Below are 16,137 nucleotides of genomic sequence, written 5' to 3'. Positions count from 1 at the left end.
AGTCAGTAGTTACAGCACCACATATGTAACAAGCACATTCTTTTCTAAAGGAGACTGATGGCCCTGAAGCACAAATACTCCTTATCATCCCTACTCAGAAGGAAAGAAAAGCTAACCATGCTACCTTTACATTTACTAATATTTGTGAGGCCAAAGCAAAATTAAAAAATAAAAAACCATTCATCTTTGGAATCATCTTACCATTGGTCCCACTGGTCCCATCACTCCAGCTTCACCCTGTTGAGGACCAACACAGATAGAGAACAATGACAAGGAGAATTCCTGCAAAGTCTAGCAGAGGTGGCTGGTAACATGGCCACCAAATAATGCTGAAAGAAACCAGCACAGTATTAGCTCACCTTCTCCCCTTTTCTTCCTAATAATTCAGTTAAAGATCCATCAGCAGAAATGATAGCTCCTGGTTCTCCCTTTTCACCCTGCAATTATCAGAGTAATTACTGTTTACAAAGCAGTTCCCAGTGAATCAGAAGTCAAGGCAGCATTACTTTTGTTTGAGGCATGACAGATTAGTCATGCTGTGATATCAAACATAAAGTGATATCAGTGTGAGTAGGGTGAATCTTAATTCCGGGGAAGAAAAGAGATAATATTTCTAAAAACATAATAAAGTACACTAAAAATATCTCCCTGAGAAGAATAAGTTCTTATTTTTCTAAAAAGACTTCATTTGCTCTCCATAGAGTAAGTATGTGAAACATACTGTGTTCACAAAAGGTCTCTGCCAAAGGCAGACAGGTTATTGTCTTCTTGTGTACCATCAGCTTAATGGTCAGTAAACCCTGCTGGAAATGTCCCATCTTGATAGACCAGTAAATGTTCAGATTTCACTATCAGGAAAGCATGAATCATTCTCTCTATGTGCCTTGCATGATGGAACCTCATTAACTTTAGTGAAGGTCAAGTCCCAGCACTCAAACTGTGACCCTCTGAAGTCCTGTTCCACCACCACAAATTATCACTTAGTGTTAAGCTCATCGTTCCCAGGCTGGGTCATTCAGCTGTAACTTTCCACTTCCTACCTCAGGCAGCTTGCTACAACATCTTTCCCAGGATGTCATGGAAGAAATCTAGCTTGAAGCTAGCAATTGCCTTGCTGATTAAAATGCCAGTCCAGGTTACAGATCTTTCATTGAACTCTAGGTGCTATAACTCAGTTCTTCTCACAGGTTCTTAAACTGTTGAGTCTTTGAAGTCTCCCTGAAGATACTTTGGATACTTTGGAATCTCCCTAAGACTTGGTTGGCTTCACTGACTTTAACTTCTATGAGAATGTAGGGCCTGAGGCTGAATTTCATGATCCTTTAAGTAAAGGTGTCTGTACATCTTCACTGGGGTTCCCAAACTTCTTCACTCTTGAGCATAGCCTGGTGTTCACAGCTCAGAAACACCATCAGAGACATCACTATGTTTTTGGTGCATCCAAAATTAAATGCTTTCAAAGTTTTGAGTTCTTGCCAGTGCAGACACCAGAAGCAAAAAAAGAGCACTAACCAAAAAAACAAAAGTAAAAACCTCCACAACCTAAACCAAAAATCACTCAACTAGTTCTAAGGTTGAGCTTGATCATTTAATACATTTTGTATAAGAACAGGAAACCTTATGATAAGCAAGGACTGGTAAACATGGCCTGAAAGCTTTCCTTCTGAGCAATGACAGTGCTATTCATCTGCTACCCCATTTAAACCATAATTAACCATTTCCAAGTCTTCCTAGTACTTGTGAGAAAGTGAGCTCAGCTAAGCAGAAAGTGGTTTTGTTTTTCTTTCTTGGTATCCCCAATATATTAGATGTTCCTCTCCCCTGCTTCCTGAAGGTTGATAAGAAGGGGAAAAAACTGGAACAGCTGCAGTATTTACAGAAGAACAGAGTCAGTCTTTAGTACCCTCTCAGCAGAGCTATAAAATACACACTTTTTCTGAAGAAACAGGAGAAAGAATCCTAAGAAGAGAGTGCCTCAAGTCTTAAAGTCTTAAACTTTGGGAATTGAAAATTGCAGTCTTCATTCTGTAGGCAAAGCCCTCTCTGGCATAGGAGGAGGAAAAAATCGATCTTTTTTTTTAATTTGGGCTTTTGGATAGGATCCCAGGGTGTCAGCACAACAATCAGCTGGCAAGAAGAGGTCACTTCATGTTTAATGTTTAAAGAGACTTAACCTGATAAGTGCATACTGCACTGATGAATTTCAACACTGGCGCAGGAAGATTAGCTCTTGGTAAGATTGTATCAGGGGAGGTCATTTAGCATTTTCCCATTCCCCCTAGTACATTTTTCACATGAGCTAATTAAAATCCCAATTCCTACAAAAATTAGAATCATTAAACTTCTAATGTCACTAAGTACTTGTCATCTAACACATTTCTCAGTCTATACTTTCTCTTATGCATTTTTTCATACCTGTTGTCCTTTAGGTCCTTGTGATCCAGGCAAACCAGTATCACCCTTTGGACCCCGAGGGCCCTAGGCAAAAACAAGTACATAAATCCATAGTGATATTTATGAACAATATGGAACTAGGCTACTTTACTAAATGTAATTTTAAATTACTGGCAAACTTGAACTTAAATCACTCTGGTTGCAATCTAAGAATTCTTACAAGACAAAATTGCTCTCTGAATAAAGTTATTCCCTAAACCAAATATCACATAAGGAGTCTTTAGAAAGACCAAAATGAAAAATACCTGATGTTTATCACAGTGTAGATGATACACACAAAGGGAAATATGCAAACATTAATAAGAGTGGAAATTCAACCTAAAATTCTCTATTTCTTCTGTACTAATTCCTCTCTCTTTCCATGATCATTCAGCCAGACTGATTTTCAACAGACTTTCTGAAGGTGTATTTTTAACAGTATGTTAAAATAAAAGGAAAAAAAGAAAAAAAAAGAGTATATGAAATATAGTTTATCTATTTGAAAACAAGATTATTTCTTTATCTGCTTTGTGGGGAAAGCATTCCTATCAGATCAAATTGTACTTTACAATCTTCCAAGAGCATTCAGAAGCATTCTTTTTGCTCACTAGGATCTAAACTCAAGTCTACATAATTTCTGCATCTGTCAAGAGATAAATAAAAGACATGAGGTGAGATCAAGAATGGTATTTTCATGTCTGTAGAAGTTCTATAAGGGACAGAGACCAAGAATTCGCTATATCATTTTCTAAATGTTATCAGTCCTTTTTCAAATGAAATGTATGTCTGAGGAGTTTTTTCCCCCTTTCTTTGCAGTCCATGATATTCAGGACTCACCAAGCAACCTTCTGTGGAATTTTGGGCATTTTGCCGGCATTTTGTTAACATCTTTTGTCAGCTTTCCCAGTTTTCTGCTTAATTGTTCTCAGGCAATAGACAAAGGATCCTGAGACCATATGCATGCTCTGAACTGTCAAACAATCATAACAAGGGAAAGTAATTCTATCCCATCACACAGAATATGAACACAATAATTAGAACAATACTTTCTGAAGTCATAAGCTAAATAATCACAGAATCACAGAGTATTCTGGGTTGGAAAAGACCTACAAGGATCATCAAAGTCCAGCTCTTGGCTGTGCCCAGGATACCCCAAGAGTCACTCCATGTGCCTGAGAGCATTGTCTAAACCCTCACTTAATTCTGTCAGGCTTGGTGCTGTGACCATTTCCCTGTGGAGCCTGTTCCAGTGCCCAAAAAATCTGTGGTGAGGAACCTTTTCCTAATATCTAACCTAAGCATACACAACTTCAGGCCATTCCCTCAGGTCCTGTCACTGGTCACCACAGAGAAAGGAACAGTGTCTGCCTCGCCTCTTCCTCTCACAAGGAAGTTGTTGGCTGCAATGAGGTCTCCCTCCATCTCCTCTTCTCCAGGCTGAACAGACCAAATGACCTCAGTTGCTTCTCACACAGCATCCCTTCAAGGCCCTTCCCCATCTTCACAGGCCTCCTTTGGACACTCTCTAACAGTTTAATGTCTTTCTTATATTGTGGCACTCAAAACTGTCCCCAGGAGTTGAGGTGAGGTAGCCCAAATGCAGAGCAGGGCAGGACAATCTCCTCCCTTGCCACGCTGGCCATGCTGTGCCTGATGCCCCCCAGGACATGGCTGGCCCTCCTGGCTGCCAGGGCCCTGCTGACTTAGATTCACCCTGAGGCTGACCAGGACCTCCAGGTCTTTTTCCCTGGCATTGCTCTCCAGCATCTCATTCCCTGGCGTACATGCACAATCAGGGTGACCATCCCAGGTGCAGAATCTGCCCCTTTCCCTTGTTAAACATCATACAGCTGGTGATCCTTCAGCCCTCTGATTTATGTAGGTATCTCTGCAGGCTCTTTCTGCCTTGGAGGGAGTTAACAGCACCCCCCAATTTTGTATTGTCTGCAAAGTTGGTATCCTTCCAAGTCCCATGTCTAAGTCATCGATGAAGATGCTTATACATGTTTGCATGGCAGCCTGAGCGCAATAGATAAATAGCACAGCAAAAGGCACCTTTTGATACTATGGTTGTGAAATGCTTATATGATAGCCCTGGTATGTTATGAAAAATCATAAGTATTTCCTAAAGGATAAAATAAAAAGGAAACATCTTATAGGGCTTTCCTGTATTCTGTAGTGGTGACAAAAAAGCCTGAGGAATAACACAGTTACATACATATACATGCAGATAACATTTAGAATTCCATTTGTTCCATTTGTTTCTCCTATACAGCATAGGCCTTTCCTTAGGTAGTAATTTTCCATTAATTACACCCAGATTTAAACTACAGAACTGACACTGAGATGAGCCTAGCAGAATATACTTCATTTCCGACAGAATAAATTTCTAGCTCAGCTGGTAACTTCCTAAGACCTGCAGCATCCTCTATGAAAATTTATTAGACTTCATGCAAATTGTGTACAAGATACATTTTAAAAATTATTAAACTGTATTGAAAAATACTTTAAAATCCTAGGAAATACGTTTAAATCCTAGGCAATTAATACTTACAGGAAATCCTGGTAGACCTGGCTTGCCATCTGGCCCCTGCAAAATTAAAAAACTCACACCCTTACAAACACATATTACAGGCTTGTAAAACAGAATATGCATTTTTCATGTATTGTGTGATTTGTGAATATCAACTCATCTGCTACTGAATTAAGAACTTCATTCAGTTGACAGTAAAGGTGTGAACCTCCACAACACCCTATGCTTCTAATTTAGCATTTACTCTCAAAAACTGGTGAGGCAGAGATCCAGAAAAGACTGAAAAAGGATGACATTTTCTACATATGAAAGGCATGCAACCATTATTCAGCCTCCTCTGAATCTTTTCCAGATGCCAGCACAGAGACCACAGCAGCCACTCACCTTTCCCATTTTGGTCCTGGATGTCTTTGGATAGAAAACAGAGTGTGTAATAGGCTGAGAATAGAATCATCACAGATTGGGATTTGTTTTGGGCACATTTAAAATTGCCCTGCTCTGGTAACTGCAGAGAAACACTTAAATTCTGGTTCAGATCAGCAGAATGTTTATTTCCCCATCCACTATGAGACTGCACCTGGCAAGGGTTAGAGCTTTGAGACTGAGGTTCAAAGCTTTCTCACTGCAACTGCTCTTCAACCTACAGAACCTGCTTCTTTTTTTGTGGGAATGTGATTCTAACATCTATCACAAAACAAAGGTTTGAATTACCTGCGGCAAGTACTGCGGCAGAGCTCACACAAGGGGACCCATACTGTCATGGCATCCTATTATGTCCAGGGATTAGGAGAACCAGGTCTTTGGGAAATACATGAAAATACCCTTCCATGAAAACTGTTTTACTTATAAGTATGGCTGGATGCAGCCACAATAACATGGAGTTGTCCTATGGTTTAACAAGTGGTAAAGATCCATGCTAGGCTAGCAGAAAAAGGTTACAAGCTGCTGCTGGAGCTAATGCCCTTCTTCCCAGTTCAATGACACATTCAGTAAATATTTGTTTTGAGGCAGCTGTAATAATAAGATACAAAGTTTTTGCAAACTTTGTGTAGAATGAAATTCTGCCATTGGCTATGAACATTCTGACTTTCTTTGTTTCATCAGGGATTTAATGTGGAGAAGATCACTGTGCTCACCAACAAGAAAACAGACAAAATTAAATACACAAACTAGAATTCCCAAATTAAACTAGCTGTAAAGTAAGGTGATTAATTTGTGGTGATTAACTTTTTGCAAATTGCAACATGTTGTACAGTTTTGGGAAAGTTTGAATAGACTCCATGACCAGAAAAGGTAGATTTCTCTTTGGATCCAGTCCTAGGAACTTCAAATCATTACCAAGAAGCATTCAGCATTTCAAATATTTGACTGGACTATTTTGCAGCTAGAAGAGAACCTCAATTTCACATCTTTTGTTGTCTTATGAAATACCTAGTTTTTCATTCACAGTTATAACTTGTGTGCGACTAAACTCATAGAAAGGAACCTAGCATTTCTAGTTGAAGTCTCAAGCAGAACTGAGCAAAATACTTTCTATCCCAATACTTTGAAACTTGAAATCATGAAGAAAAAAAAATGGAAGAAATGTACATCTTGGACTCGATTTTTGCAACAGTTCTACATTTCTATAATTCTGAGCATATAGTTCAGAATCAGAGATAAGCCAATTTATTTCATATAAATGTGTAAAAGCAGTTTGTTCACACAGAACTGAGTTCTGCCTGAAAGTACTTCCACAGAGTTTGGTGCTGAAGTTAGCAGAAACACAATCCTAAAGTATAGGAAACTCATCTCAAGTTGATACTCAAAAGAAGATATTGAAGATAGAGCAAATCTGAAGATTTAATAAAGCAGCATATACTCACTGGAGGCCCAAGCAGTCCTTTAATTTCAGTAAAATTAGAAATTCCATCTGTCTCATTGAGAAGTAACTGAAAAAGGGGTTAAGAAACAGGTTACTTCAAATGGTTTATCTAAGGCTCACACACATTTTTAGAAAGGTAAATTATTTCTTTATAACTATCAAAAACCTCCAAAAATAAATAAGGTGACAGAAAAGGCTCTCTACTTCTAATTTTCTTTATACATCTGGAATAAAAAACCCTATAATTTCGTTTACATTTATTTTGTAAGGATCTCAGAATGCTTTTAGAAATTTAATTAATTGTGTCACCTTTTTAATTTGAAAGCTATGACACCAAATTTTGCAGCCTGAAGCCATTTCTCCTCAGTAAGATAAAGATAAAATGGAGGTTTTATGCTCCAGTGTGTCATTGGCATTCTAAGATGGTGAATTAGTCTAAGCACACTCATCCTCTGCTGCAGAGTTGAAGTTTTAATTGTATTCTGGACATGTCTGCATCTCACCATGCAGCACCATGCTGTGATTCCTAAGTCAGCACTGTTCACACTGCTGTGTCTGAAACTAGCCTGGAACCCCAAACTGTGATGGGGAGCAGCTCCTGCACCACTCAGCATCAAGTCTCAGGATGCCTGAACAGCACAGTGTAATTGCACTGCTTCGTATCCTGGAATTGGTGAGCTCCCCACTAGCCCAGGCATTCCTGCATAATTCAATTACAGAATCCTGATAATGAAGGTGGACAAGGACTTTGGAGCTGTGGTCCAGGACTCTTCAATGCCAGGACAGGGCATGCCTTCAGGTGGCAGGGATTTACTTAGCCCATGAATATACACGTTGTCACTGAGGTTTTGTGAGATTTGAATGCCTCTTACTGCCTGCAACCATGTGTAGATCAACATGACCAGACCACAATATTTTCCAACATCTATTATGAATACATTATCCAGGAATTGAGTTTGAAACTCCATTGCTTTGAATAGGAGGTTTGACCATATGCCCTCCAGAGATCACTTCCAATACTCTTATGAATCTCTGAATACTATTTGTCGAATCCAGATCACACATCCTATCCTATCCTATCCTATCCTATCCTATCCTATCCTATCCTATCCTATCCTATCCTATCCTATCCTATCCTATCCTATCCATTGTCATCTGAGCATGGCAGTGTATGGGCAGCTTTCTGTACTTTGAGGTCATGTTGAATAATTCATACAGCTAAAGCTTGCTGCTTCTACTGGGTGCTTCTTTCTACTCCCTGTCCTCATGTTCTACAAAAACCGCCAGAGAAATTCTCAAGTAAAAATAGAGTTTAGATTCTACAGGCAGCACTCCATCTCCCAGACTGCATGAACTCTGCTGCACTCTTCAGGAATAGTATGATGCCCTTGGTCCCACTCTATTTCCAGTTTTACATGGCCCAGAAAAGGAACAGGACATGGGCTGCTACTTTAATGACAGTAATAAAAGAGTCCTGCTGCTGCGATTGTTTTGCTTTATCTGGAGGAAGAAATCCAGGAGCCTTGGGTTTACATGGTCTTTTCATTGTGGAATCACTCATTATTCATTGTTTTTGGGCTCAATCCAAACTATATTGAAGTCAGTGAAAAGAATCCCAAAGGCTTTGCTGAGTTTGGGATTGGGCACATTGTATATTTTACACATACAGTTGATCTGCAAATGGAAATTGTGATTGGAAGTCAGAAAACTGTACATAATGCTGAAGAACATTTGAAAACAAAAGGTAGAAGAGTGATGATTAGAGGAAAAGATTGCACTCTTCACAACCTCCTCCAGGTATATAATTATTCAGCTTTGAGTTTGGATGTGCAAACAGCTTTAATAACAACAATGTAGCAATATAACTCATTGAATTCATTCAGAAAGTGCTAACTACAATAGTAAGGACAACATTGTTTTCCATATTTTCTTCACTGTTATATTTTAGGATGATTGTCTGGGTTCATTTCTAAGTAAACCTTCAGCTTTGCATCCAAAAGGCCTCGTCAGGATTATAGAAATTCTATAATATAGAAATTCCTTGTCATAATTATAGAAATTCTGGCCTTATCAGAATTATATAAAGAACTGGCTGAACAAAATTTTTGACATCTGCTTTACACCCTCAGCATTAACCTTTCTTTGTGACTTTTGCTTCTTGTAGCTAAACTATGCGTAAATAGTGCCAGCCAAAAATAAAGGTTTAAAAGTTTGAAATTTAAATCCAATAATATTTCTCTATTCAAAATTACTTCTGTACTATACCAAACTACATTTGTGTGATAAAATAATAGCAACAAATATTATGGTTTTCTGGTTATCACGATTCCACTCATGAAAATGCACTGAGTATCAGCAACTATGCTCTGAAAGAGTGAAATAGCCAATATAGGATGAGAAATATTGATTTTAGTGTTTTGGAATATCAAGCAGCAGCAAACAGAGGAATACTTTTTTTTAAAAACATGATGAGTCAGAGCAGACTTCCTGATCAGTCACAGGAGGCAACAGAGGAGGCAGCAAGGACGGGAAGCCTCTGAGACCCACATTGCTGGTGGGAACTGCAGAAGCCTGGAAACTGAGAGGTTCCACTGCAGACCTCAGTTTTCCCCTAACACTTATGTTCATGGTATGAGAAGTGGTTCTTGAAGGAACCAAATCCCCTCCATTCACATAGGGGCCAGGTGAAATGAGAAGGAAACCAAGGTCCACTTTTCAGTGCAGCTCAATCAATGTGCTATCAGCCAGATGCTTACTGGTGAGACCTGGCCCTGAGCCACAGCTGTCCATGTCAGCTCTAAATATTTCAACAGTGCTGAACTGAACTAACTCTTTATTTGCTTATTTTTTTGTCAAGCAACATAAGTAGCCACACAGCCCTTCTTTAGAAAACTTCCTTCCAACTCTGATGGATAAGTCCATTGGACTTCTGTAGCACAAGAAGTATTGTTCTTGGCTACACAATGGTTAAATGAATGACCCTGACCTAGAGAGTAATCTCTCTAAGTGCCCTGTGGTTCACTCAGATCACTGATCTCTGCTGTTCTATCCACATCAAGCCAATATCCATATTACAACAGCTGGCAGTGTTATTTATTTTAGTTCTGCAATTCCAACTGCAATTGATAGGTCTGCTTGCAATAGTTCTTTTTCATATTTGAAGCTTACTATGAAAGATGAGAGACTGAGTCAACAAAACACACTTGGATAATTTAATGTCTATCTCAGCAAACTTACTGCAAACAAATGTCCTGTTCTTACACAAACATTTGTGAGATAGGAAGAATTCAATGTCATACATAGTGACGTATACTTCCCCACACATTTCATTAACTGTATCAAAATCCAGTACACCAAGTTCTCAGAGAAATCTTCTGATTAACAATACAGAGCATTTGACAGCTCTTGATGTACCTCCCCAGAACACCTATATTACAAATGTATATAAAGCCATAAATGCTCTCAATTTTTTAAAAGAGCTTACTTCTAGAACACAAAGGTACTTAAGGAAATGGGATTCTGTATGGACTTGTAATACACCTAATGCAATACAGATTCTACCAGGCTCTATACATTTCTGTAATACATGGTAAAAGTAGTTCATACAGGAGATCAGGAGGACACAGAGGATGCACTTTAGGTTTCTTCAGACATAGCTACATATTTGACAGGTGTGTGGACTGTGACTAGTGCACATAGGGAGCCATGCAGCCTCCAGCAAGCGTCATTAGTTTATGTCAGGTTCAATAATCTTTTTATGTTCTTTATATGTACTGTTCCCCCTCTGAGGCTGTCATAGTGGTTTTTTTCAAGTATTAATGAGCTGTGGAGCAACACATTGAGGTTCATTTTTTCTGCAAACAGAGCTGTTTAGTCACTGATAAGAATTAAGGTCCCGCAGTGGCACCGTGGCAGGGCTGGGAGAAAGAACATGAATTTTACAACAGCATTTCTATCACAGCTATTGAGCAGTTCCCCAGGAACTCCAACAGAATTGAGATAAAGTGTAGAGCTGCTGACAGTCCCACTATGAGCAGGACTTCGACCACAACCAACATTTCTATCATTCTAAGTCTATAATTCAGCTCATCCAAGATTCAGGATCCAAGATCCTGGTATTCTGCATGGATTCACAGTAAAGTCAGTAAAGGAAAAACACTTCGGGTAGGACAGGTGAGACCGGTGACCTGTTCAAGCCTATGGGATGAAAATTAATGTTATATTTGCTATTGGTAGCAGAAGCCTAAGTGAAAGCCCAGTTGTTTCAGTCAAAAAAGGTTATGTGTAGTTCAGCTTTATGATAATGATGGCACCAAGCTCTCCTTAACACAGATTTCTCAGCTGGGCATTTTCTCTTGCAGTTACAAAACACTTCTTACTGCCCTTATATGTATTCCTGTGGGTATGTCTGGCTGTTTTAGGCACCTCCACCTCTCAGAGGTGGTTTCCTGCAGTCACTCACAGTTCCTCCAGATCTTAATGTTACATCAGGCCAACTACTAAGATTTTTGTTGTCAGGTCCAAGTGGGATTCATCCTAATCTCCAGCCTTCATTACTGCATATAGTACTGTTTTTGCAAAGGCTGATGTACACACAGCAAAACTAACTGAAAATATACCTGCATCTAAAGCATAGTGGAGACTTTTTATGGGCTTCTACTATTTTACCCTTTGTTTCTTCCAGAGTCAGTGCTCTGGTTTGTATAGTGGACAACTATCAGGAAATTACCCTCCCCCACTTACTGCTGTGTCTCAGGTGCTATGCTGTGTTAAATATTCCCAGTTTTGTATTTCTCTGTTGGTTTCTATTTCATGTTCACAACTTCTACAGAATCACCTAAAGAGTTTGTGGGAGATGCACAATATGATCTCACAACTCTTGTAGTTAAGCTCTTTACCCACTTTCTTCCAATCTAACATTTTCAAAACTAAATAATTTCATGCAGAGACATATTGAGATTCTTTTGTTTTGAGGAATAGACTTATGACCTGAATGTGAGCAGCAGAATTGCCAGTGTGTTAACCACTTGTGCCCTCTTCTCTGTAAGGGGAGTTAGAGACCTCAATGCTCGACATGCACACTTACCTCAGGTATTGCTATGACTGGTCCCGGTGGTCCTGGTGGTCCAGGCGGTCCCACAATACTGTTCCCATCCTGTCCTGGTTCACCCTATTTCAAAAGCATTACATGTGCAAAACCCATAAACTAAGCGCTACAGTTCACATAGGTTTCTTGAAAAGAGTGAAATCCACACAATCTCACCCGAGGTCCTGGGTCACCCTTCTCTCCTTTTGGACCCTTCAGATGATAATAAAAAAAGAAAAAAAGAGCATAAGTGATTTAAAAGGGGAAATTATGAAATGTGTTCTCTCTTGCTTCACAAAAAGCACAGCAGTGAATTTCATGTACAGAATGATAATTCCCAGCTCTCTCAAAACAAACATGGGGCCAACTAGTTTCAACTCAGATCTTCTGAAGGTTTGATGGTTAAAAGTATTTCCCAGAACTTTTACAGAGTTCACAGATGACTAGAAGCACAATGGGCACAAAACATTTCATTAGCTAGGAATTAATCCAGTGAACATTTCTTTCACTGCACTGAAATCAGCCATCTCTGGCTGTGTTGTCCTTTTCTAGCATCAACCACATCAGCTGTGCCCAGGATTTCCCAGGAGACCAGATAGGAGAAGACAGGGAAGCTAAACTGTCATCTTTCAGGCAGCTTATTTCTAAGCTTGGTCAGCCCGTCTGTAGGACTCCCTGTGCTGGAAATGCAGACACTTCTCTGGCACAAGTGAGAGGAAGGTGCCAGGGGATGAGCCGTGGGACTTCCCAAGCAAAGCATGCTGTAATTCTCGAGGGTCTTAAGCATGAGAAATAGATTGAAATCACCTATGAGCCTGCTGGCTTTCCTCTAATTAAAGGCAGAGCTGAATTCTGAATAATTAAAAGCAGAAGGAGCATTGAGAAATCAGAACTAGCCTCTGGAGATGCCTGTATCTCTTCTGACTGATGAGGGAGGCATGGGCAAGGTACAGTCTGCTTCTGTGTTTTTCTCTGAGGTAACTGCTCCAGGTTAAGCAGGACAAACACAGCCCCAGCTCTTCACACTCTGCTAGCAAGCGCTGATCCTGCTGACCTGTAAGAGGTAGGTTTGGGAGCCAGTGTGTGTCAGTGATCAGAGAGGATGATAACCCTACTTACCACTTCTCCGGGATGCCCAGCAATGCCAGGAAAGCCTGGTTTTCCATCTGTGCCCGGCATCCCCTGCCACAAAGAACGTACAGTTATTCTCTCTAAACTGCATTCAGTTTCACACAAGCAGGAGGCTGCCACTGGGGAGGGTCATGATATGGCTCTGAACGGGCTGGTGGGCAGGTTTGGGGAAGACTCATTATCTCATTAGTCATCTGCTCTCTCCACTCCTCCTGCTCTTTCCCCCTCTCCAGAGTAGGCTTATGGCTTTTTTTCCCCTCCAGCTTCAATAGTTTTTCACTGCTTCCACCCCTGTTAGCAAAAGGATGAATTTTATTCCTTTCCCTCAAAATACATTTGATGAGTTATTTCCACCCTTCAGTTAAGTGACTCTCAAGCTGGAGAAGAGAAGGGATGTAGACATTGGCATTGGATGTAGACAGGAGCCAGTATGTGGGGCAAAACCACCCCCTGCTGTGTTTTGATAGAGGCCTGTGTATGACTGCTGGAGTCTGACAGCTACTCTGCTCTATGGGAAAAACAGATGCACTAAGGATAGTGCAGTTTACCCTGAGAAAAATGGATAAAAGAAGGTTCTAAATTCTTAAAGGACCAGATAAACAGTGAGCTACACTTTTTGCATCTGTTTTTCTCTGCATCATATGAAAGAGCAAAGGAAATGACACAGAGCAGCCTAATGATTTATCCAAAGGAACAATTACTCTTGTTATCTTGTTTTTTTGGTGGGGTTTTTTGGGTGTTTGTTTTGTATGTCATTTTGAGGGGTTTTTTTGGTTTTTTTTTTTGGCTTTGAGGGCTTTTTTTAATATGCTGGGGATTTTTTTCTTTCATTTTGGTTTTTGGAAAATACTGTTTTGTTTCCAACTTTTTGCTCTGTTTGAAGAAAATTTTTGTGGGTTTTAACAGCAGATAGTACCACCATAAGAGATTTAATGTGCCTGCTTCATTAAGAAAGGATATTGTCACTGCTATTTCTGCTTTTGTCAGTGATCAGTGAAGCATGTGGGTCAGGAATAAAGTATGATTTCTGAAGTACTCTGTTCTTCATTTTATAAACAATTTTATAGACAGGATAAAGGGTGTCTGACTGCTAATGGAATTTAGGCATCAAAGCAGCTACTGGGATTTTGGTATCTGCATGAGCAGTAACAATGGTTCTTGGGACATAAATTTCTCAAGTGCTTATGGAAAATTATAAGTATCTATCTGCAGCAAACGTAAATCATCAGAGGAAATAACATTGGAACAACAGCTATTCTGCAACAGAATGTTGTCATTTCAGGCATGTTGATACTTGCAGGATCGCTTCCTACCATTACAAATGCTGAATAATTTCTCCCATTCATTTTCCTAATGAAATTTAAATGGGAAGAAAAGATTCAGGATAGGTAAGATGTTTTAATGCAACTGATGTATCCAGAGACATCCTTATTTCTAATTCCCATCGTATTTTAAGAATGTAGCTTATTGCTCAGGTACAAAAGAACAAATATCTTTTTTAGTTTGAGGGTTAAAGGGATAAATTGCTTATTTTTAAAATAATCCTGTAGTCACTCCACTTAAAATACACACATATTTCAAATGCACTCTCACATAAAACAATAACAATTAGTAGAAAAAGGATCTCAGAAGAAAGGACATGTAGGAATAATAAAGAAAATATTCTATAGTCTCAGACTGGTTAAGAAGAGTTAAACTACTGTCCTGTGTGTCAATGCATCAGCTTTAATTATCATGCTGACAAATATCTATGTGAAATGACAACACTCATAATATGCACAGCAGATGGAATTTATGGCAAGAAGAGTCCTGATACATTGTTGGTATTTTTAAAAAATAAACAAGCAGATGCTGCTAGAAGACTGTGATAATACTCTTGTAAATACTTATCAAGCATAACTGCATTTATCTTGTTTCCTAGAGTAAATTTTGATTTCAGGGCCGTCCCAAATGCAGAAGAAGGCTATTTCGTTTCAATATTTTATTTTATTTTATTTTATTTTATTTTATTTTATTTTATTTTATTTTATTTTATTTTATTTTATTTTATTTTATTTTAAATTTTTTAAAATTTTCTGAGTCACATCAGCGCTCTCTGCTGGCTTGTGGCTGCAAAAGACACTCAGGTCAGACAGGGACCAGCAAGGAGCAGCACAGTCCCAAACAGGAGTTTTGGGGAGGGCTCCAAGAGGAGTTCAAAGCAGAACAGGCAGGGATTAAGACAGACATGAGCCTCCGACTGTAGCACAGACCTGTGGGGTGCTCTGCTGTGGGGTGAGAGCTACACACCACCATATGAAGGAACAGAGGCACGTGGAAGTTAGTTTTCTGTCTAAGCTTTGCTGATTTTTAATCTTCCTTCTGGTGAAAATGTGCAGGGCTTCACAAGATTCCTTTGAAGACAAGCACCTTTTAGATGCAATTTTTAGACACAATTTTAACCACATTTTAGGCAGAAGTCGTAAGCACCAGGTTATACTGGCTCCTGATACTCACAATTCACCAGAGAAAGGGGTTTGTGCTGATGGAGCAAGAAATGTTCATTAAGTGCATTCACTAAGTGCATGAAGAGATGAAAAGACACAGAGGAAAGAAACAACTGAGGTTTTAGATTAGGCTAAATAAACTTCCCACCTTTGAACCTGGGAGACCTATGTTGCCTCTTTCTCCCTGAAACAGAGACACAGGAGGGCTCAAGTATTAAAGTGAGCAGTAATTGCAAGGATTTTAAACATGTATGCTACTTTCCTTAAAAACAAAGGAACCCACTGGAGTAAAACAATCAGTAAAAATATGGCATATTTTTGGTAAAGTGATGCTCGGCATACATTTGTGATTTGGTTCTGAGATTTTAATCACCCAGTTGCTACCACATCTGAAGAGTTTGTGGTCATGACTCATTATTTTTGCTGAGCATTGACCAAGACATGTTCCTGAAGCCTCATTTTGACATCTGAAATCAGCTCATGGTAACATTCCCCAGTTCTACCACTGCAGCCATGACCTTGTGCCTCCACAAAGGACTAACCATCTGTCTCCAAACCAGCTAACACAGTCTCCTCACACTGCTGCTCTCTCCACCTCCCCAGG

General features: G+C 39.5%; 1 protein-coding gene across 1 annotated transcript in view; it reads right to left on the bottom strand.

The window, feature by feature from the left end:
* Positions 1-16,137, bottom strand: part of LOC118694727 (collagen alpha-1(XV) chain-like) — an 83,621-nt gene that overhangs the window by 25,780 nt on the left and 41,704 nt on the right. The window contains exons 17-25 of the mRNA XM_036395931.2: positions 15,682-15,717; positions 13,036-13,098; positions 12,094-12,129; positions 11,917-12,000; positions 6,832-6,897; positions 4,988-5,023; positions 2,416-2,478; positions 360-437; positions 202-237 (exon numbers count right to left, since the gene is read on the bottom strand). Of these exons, the coding sequence (XP_036251824.1) occupies positions 202-237; positions 360-437; positions 2,416-2,478; positions 4,988-5,023; positions 6,832-6,897; positions 11,917-12,000; positions 12,094-12,129; positions 13,036-13,098; positions 15,682-15,717 (498 nt within the window). The remainder of the gene's footprint in view (positions 1-201; positions 238-359; positions 438-2,415; positions 2,479-4,987; positions 5,024-6,831; positions 6,898-11,916; positions 12,001-12,093; positions 12,130-13,035; positions 13,099-15,681; positions 15,718-16,137) is intronic.

The sequence above is a fragment of the Molothrus ater genome, chromosome 1 (genome assembly GCF_012460135.2).
Source record: "Molothrus ater isolate BHLD 08-10-18 breed brown headed cowbird chromosome 1, BPBGC_Mater_1.1, whole genome shotgun sequence".
Taxonomy (NCBI): domain Eukaryota; kingdom Metazoa; phylum Chordata; class Aves; order Passeriformes; family Icteridae; genus Molothrus; species Molothrus ater.
Note: the sequence above shows the minus strand (reverse complement) of the source record. Positions and strands in the feature narration are given on the sequence as shown.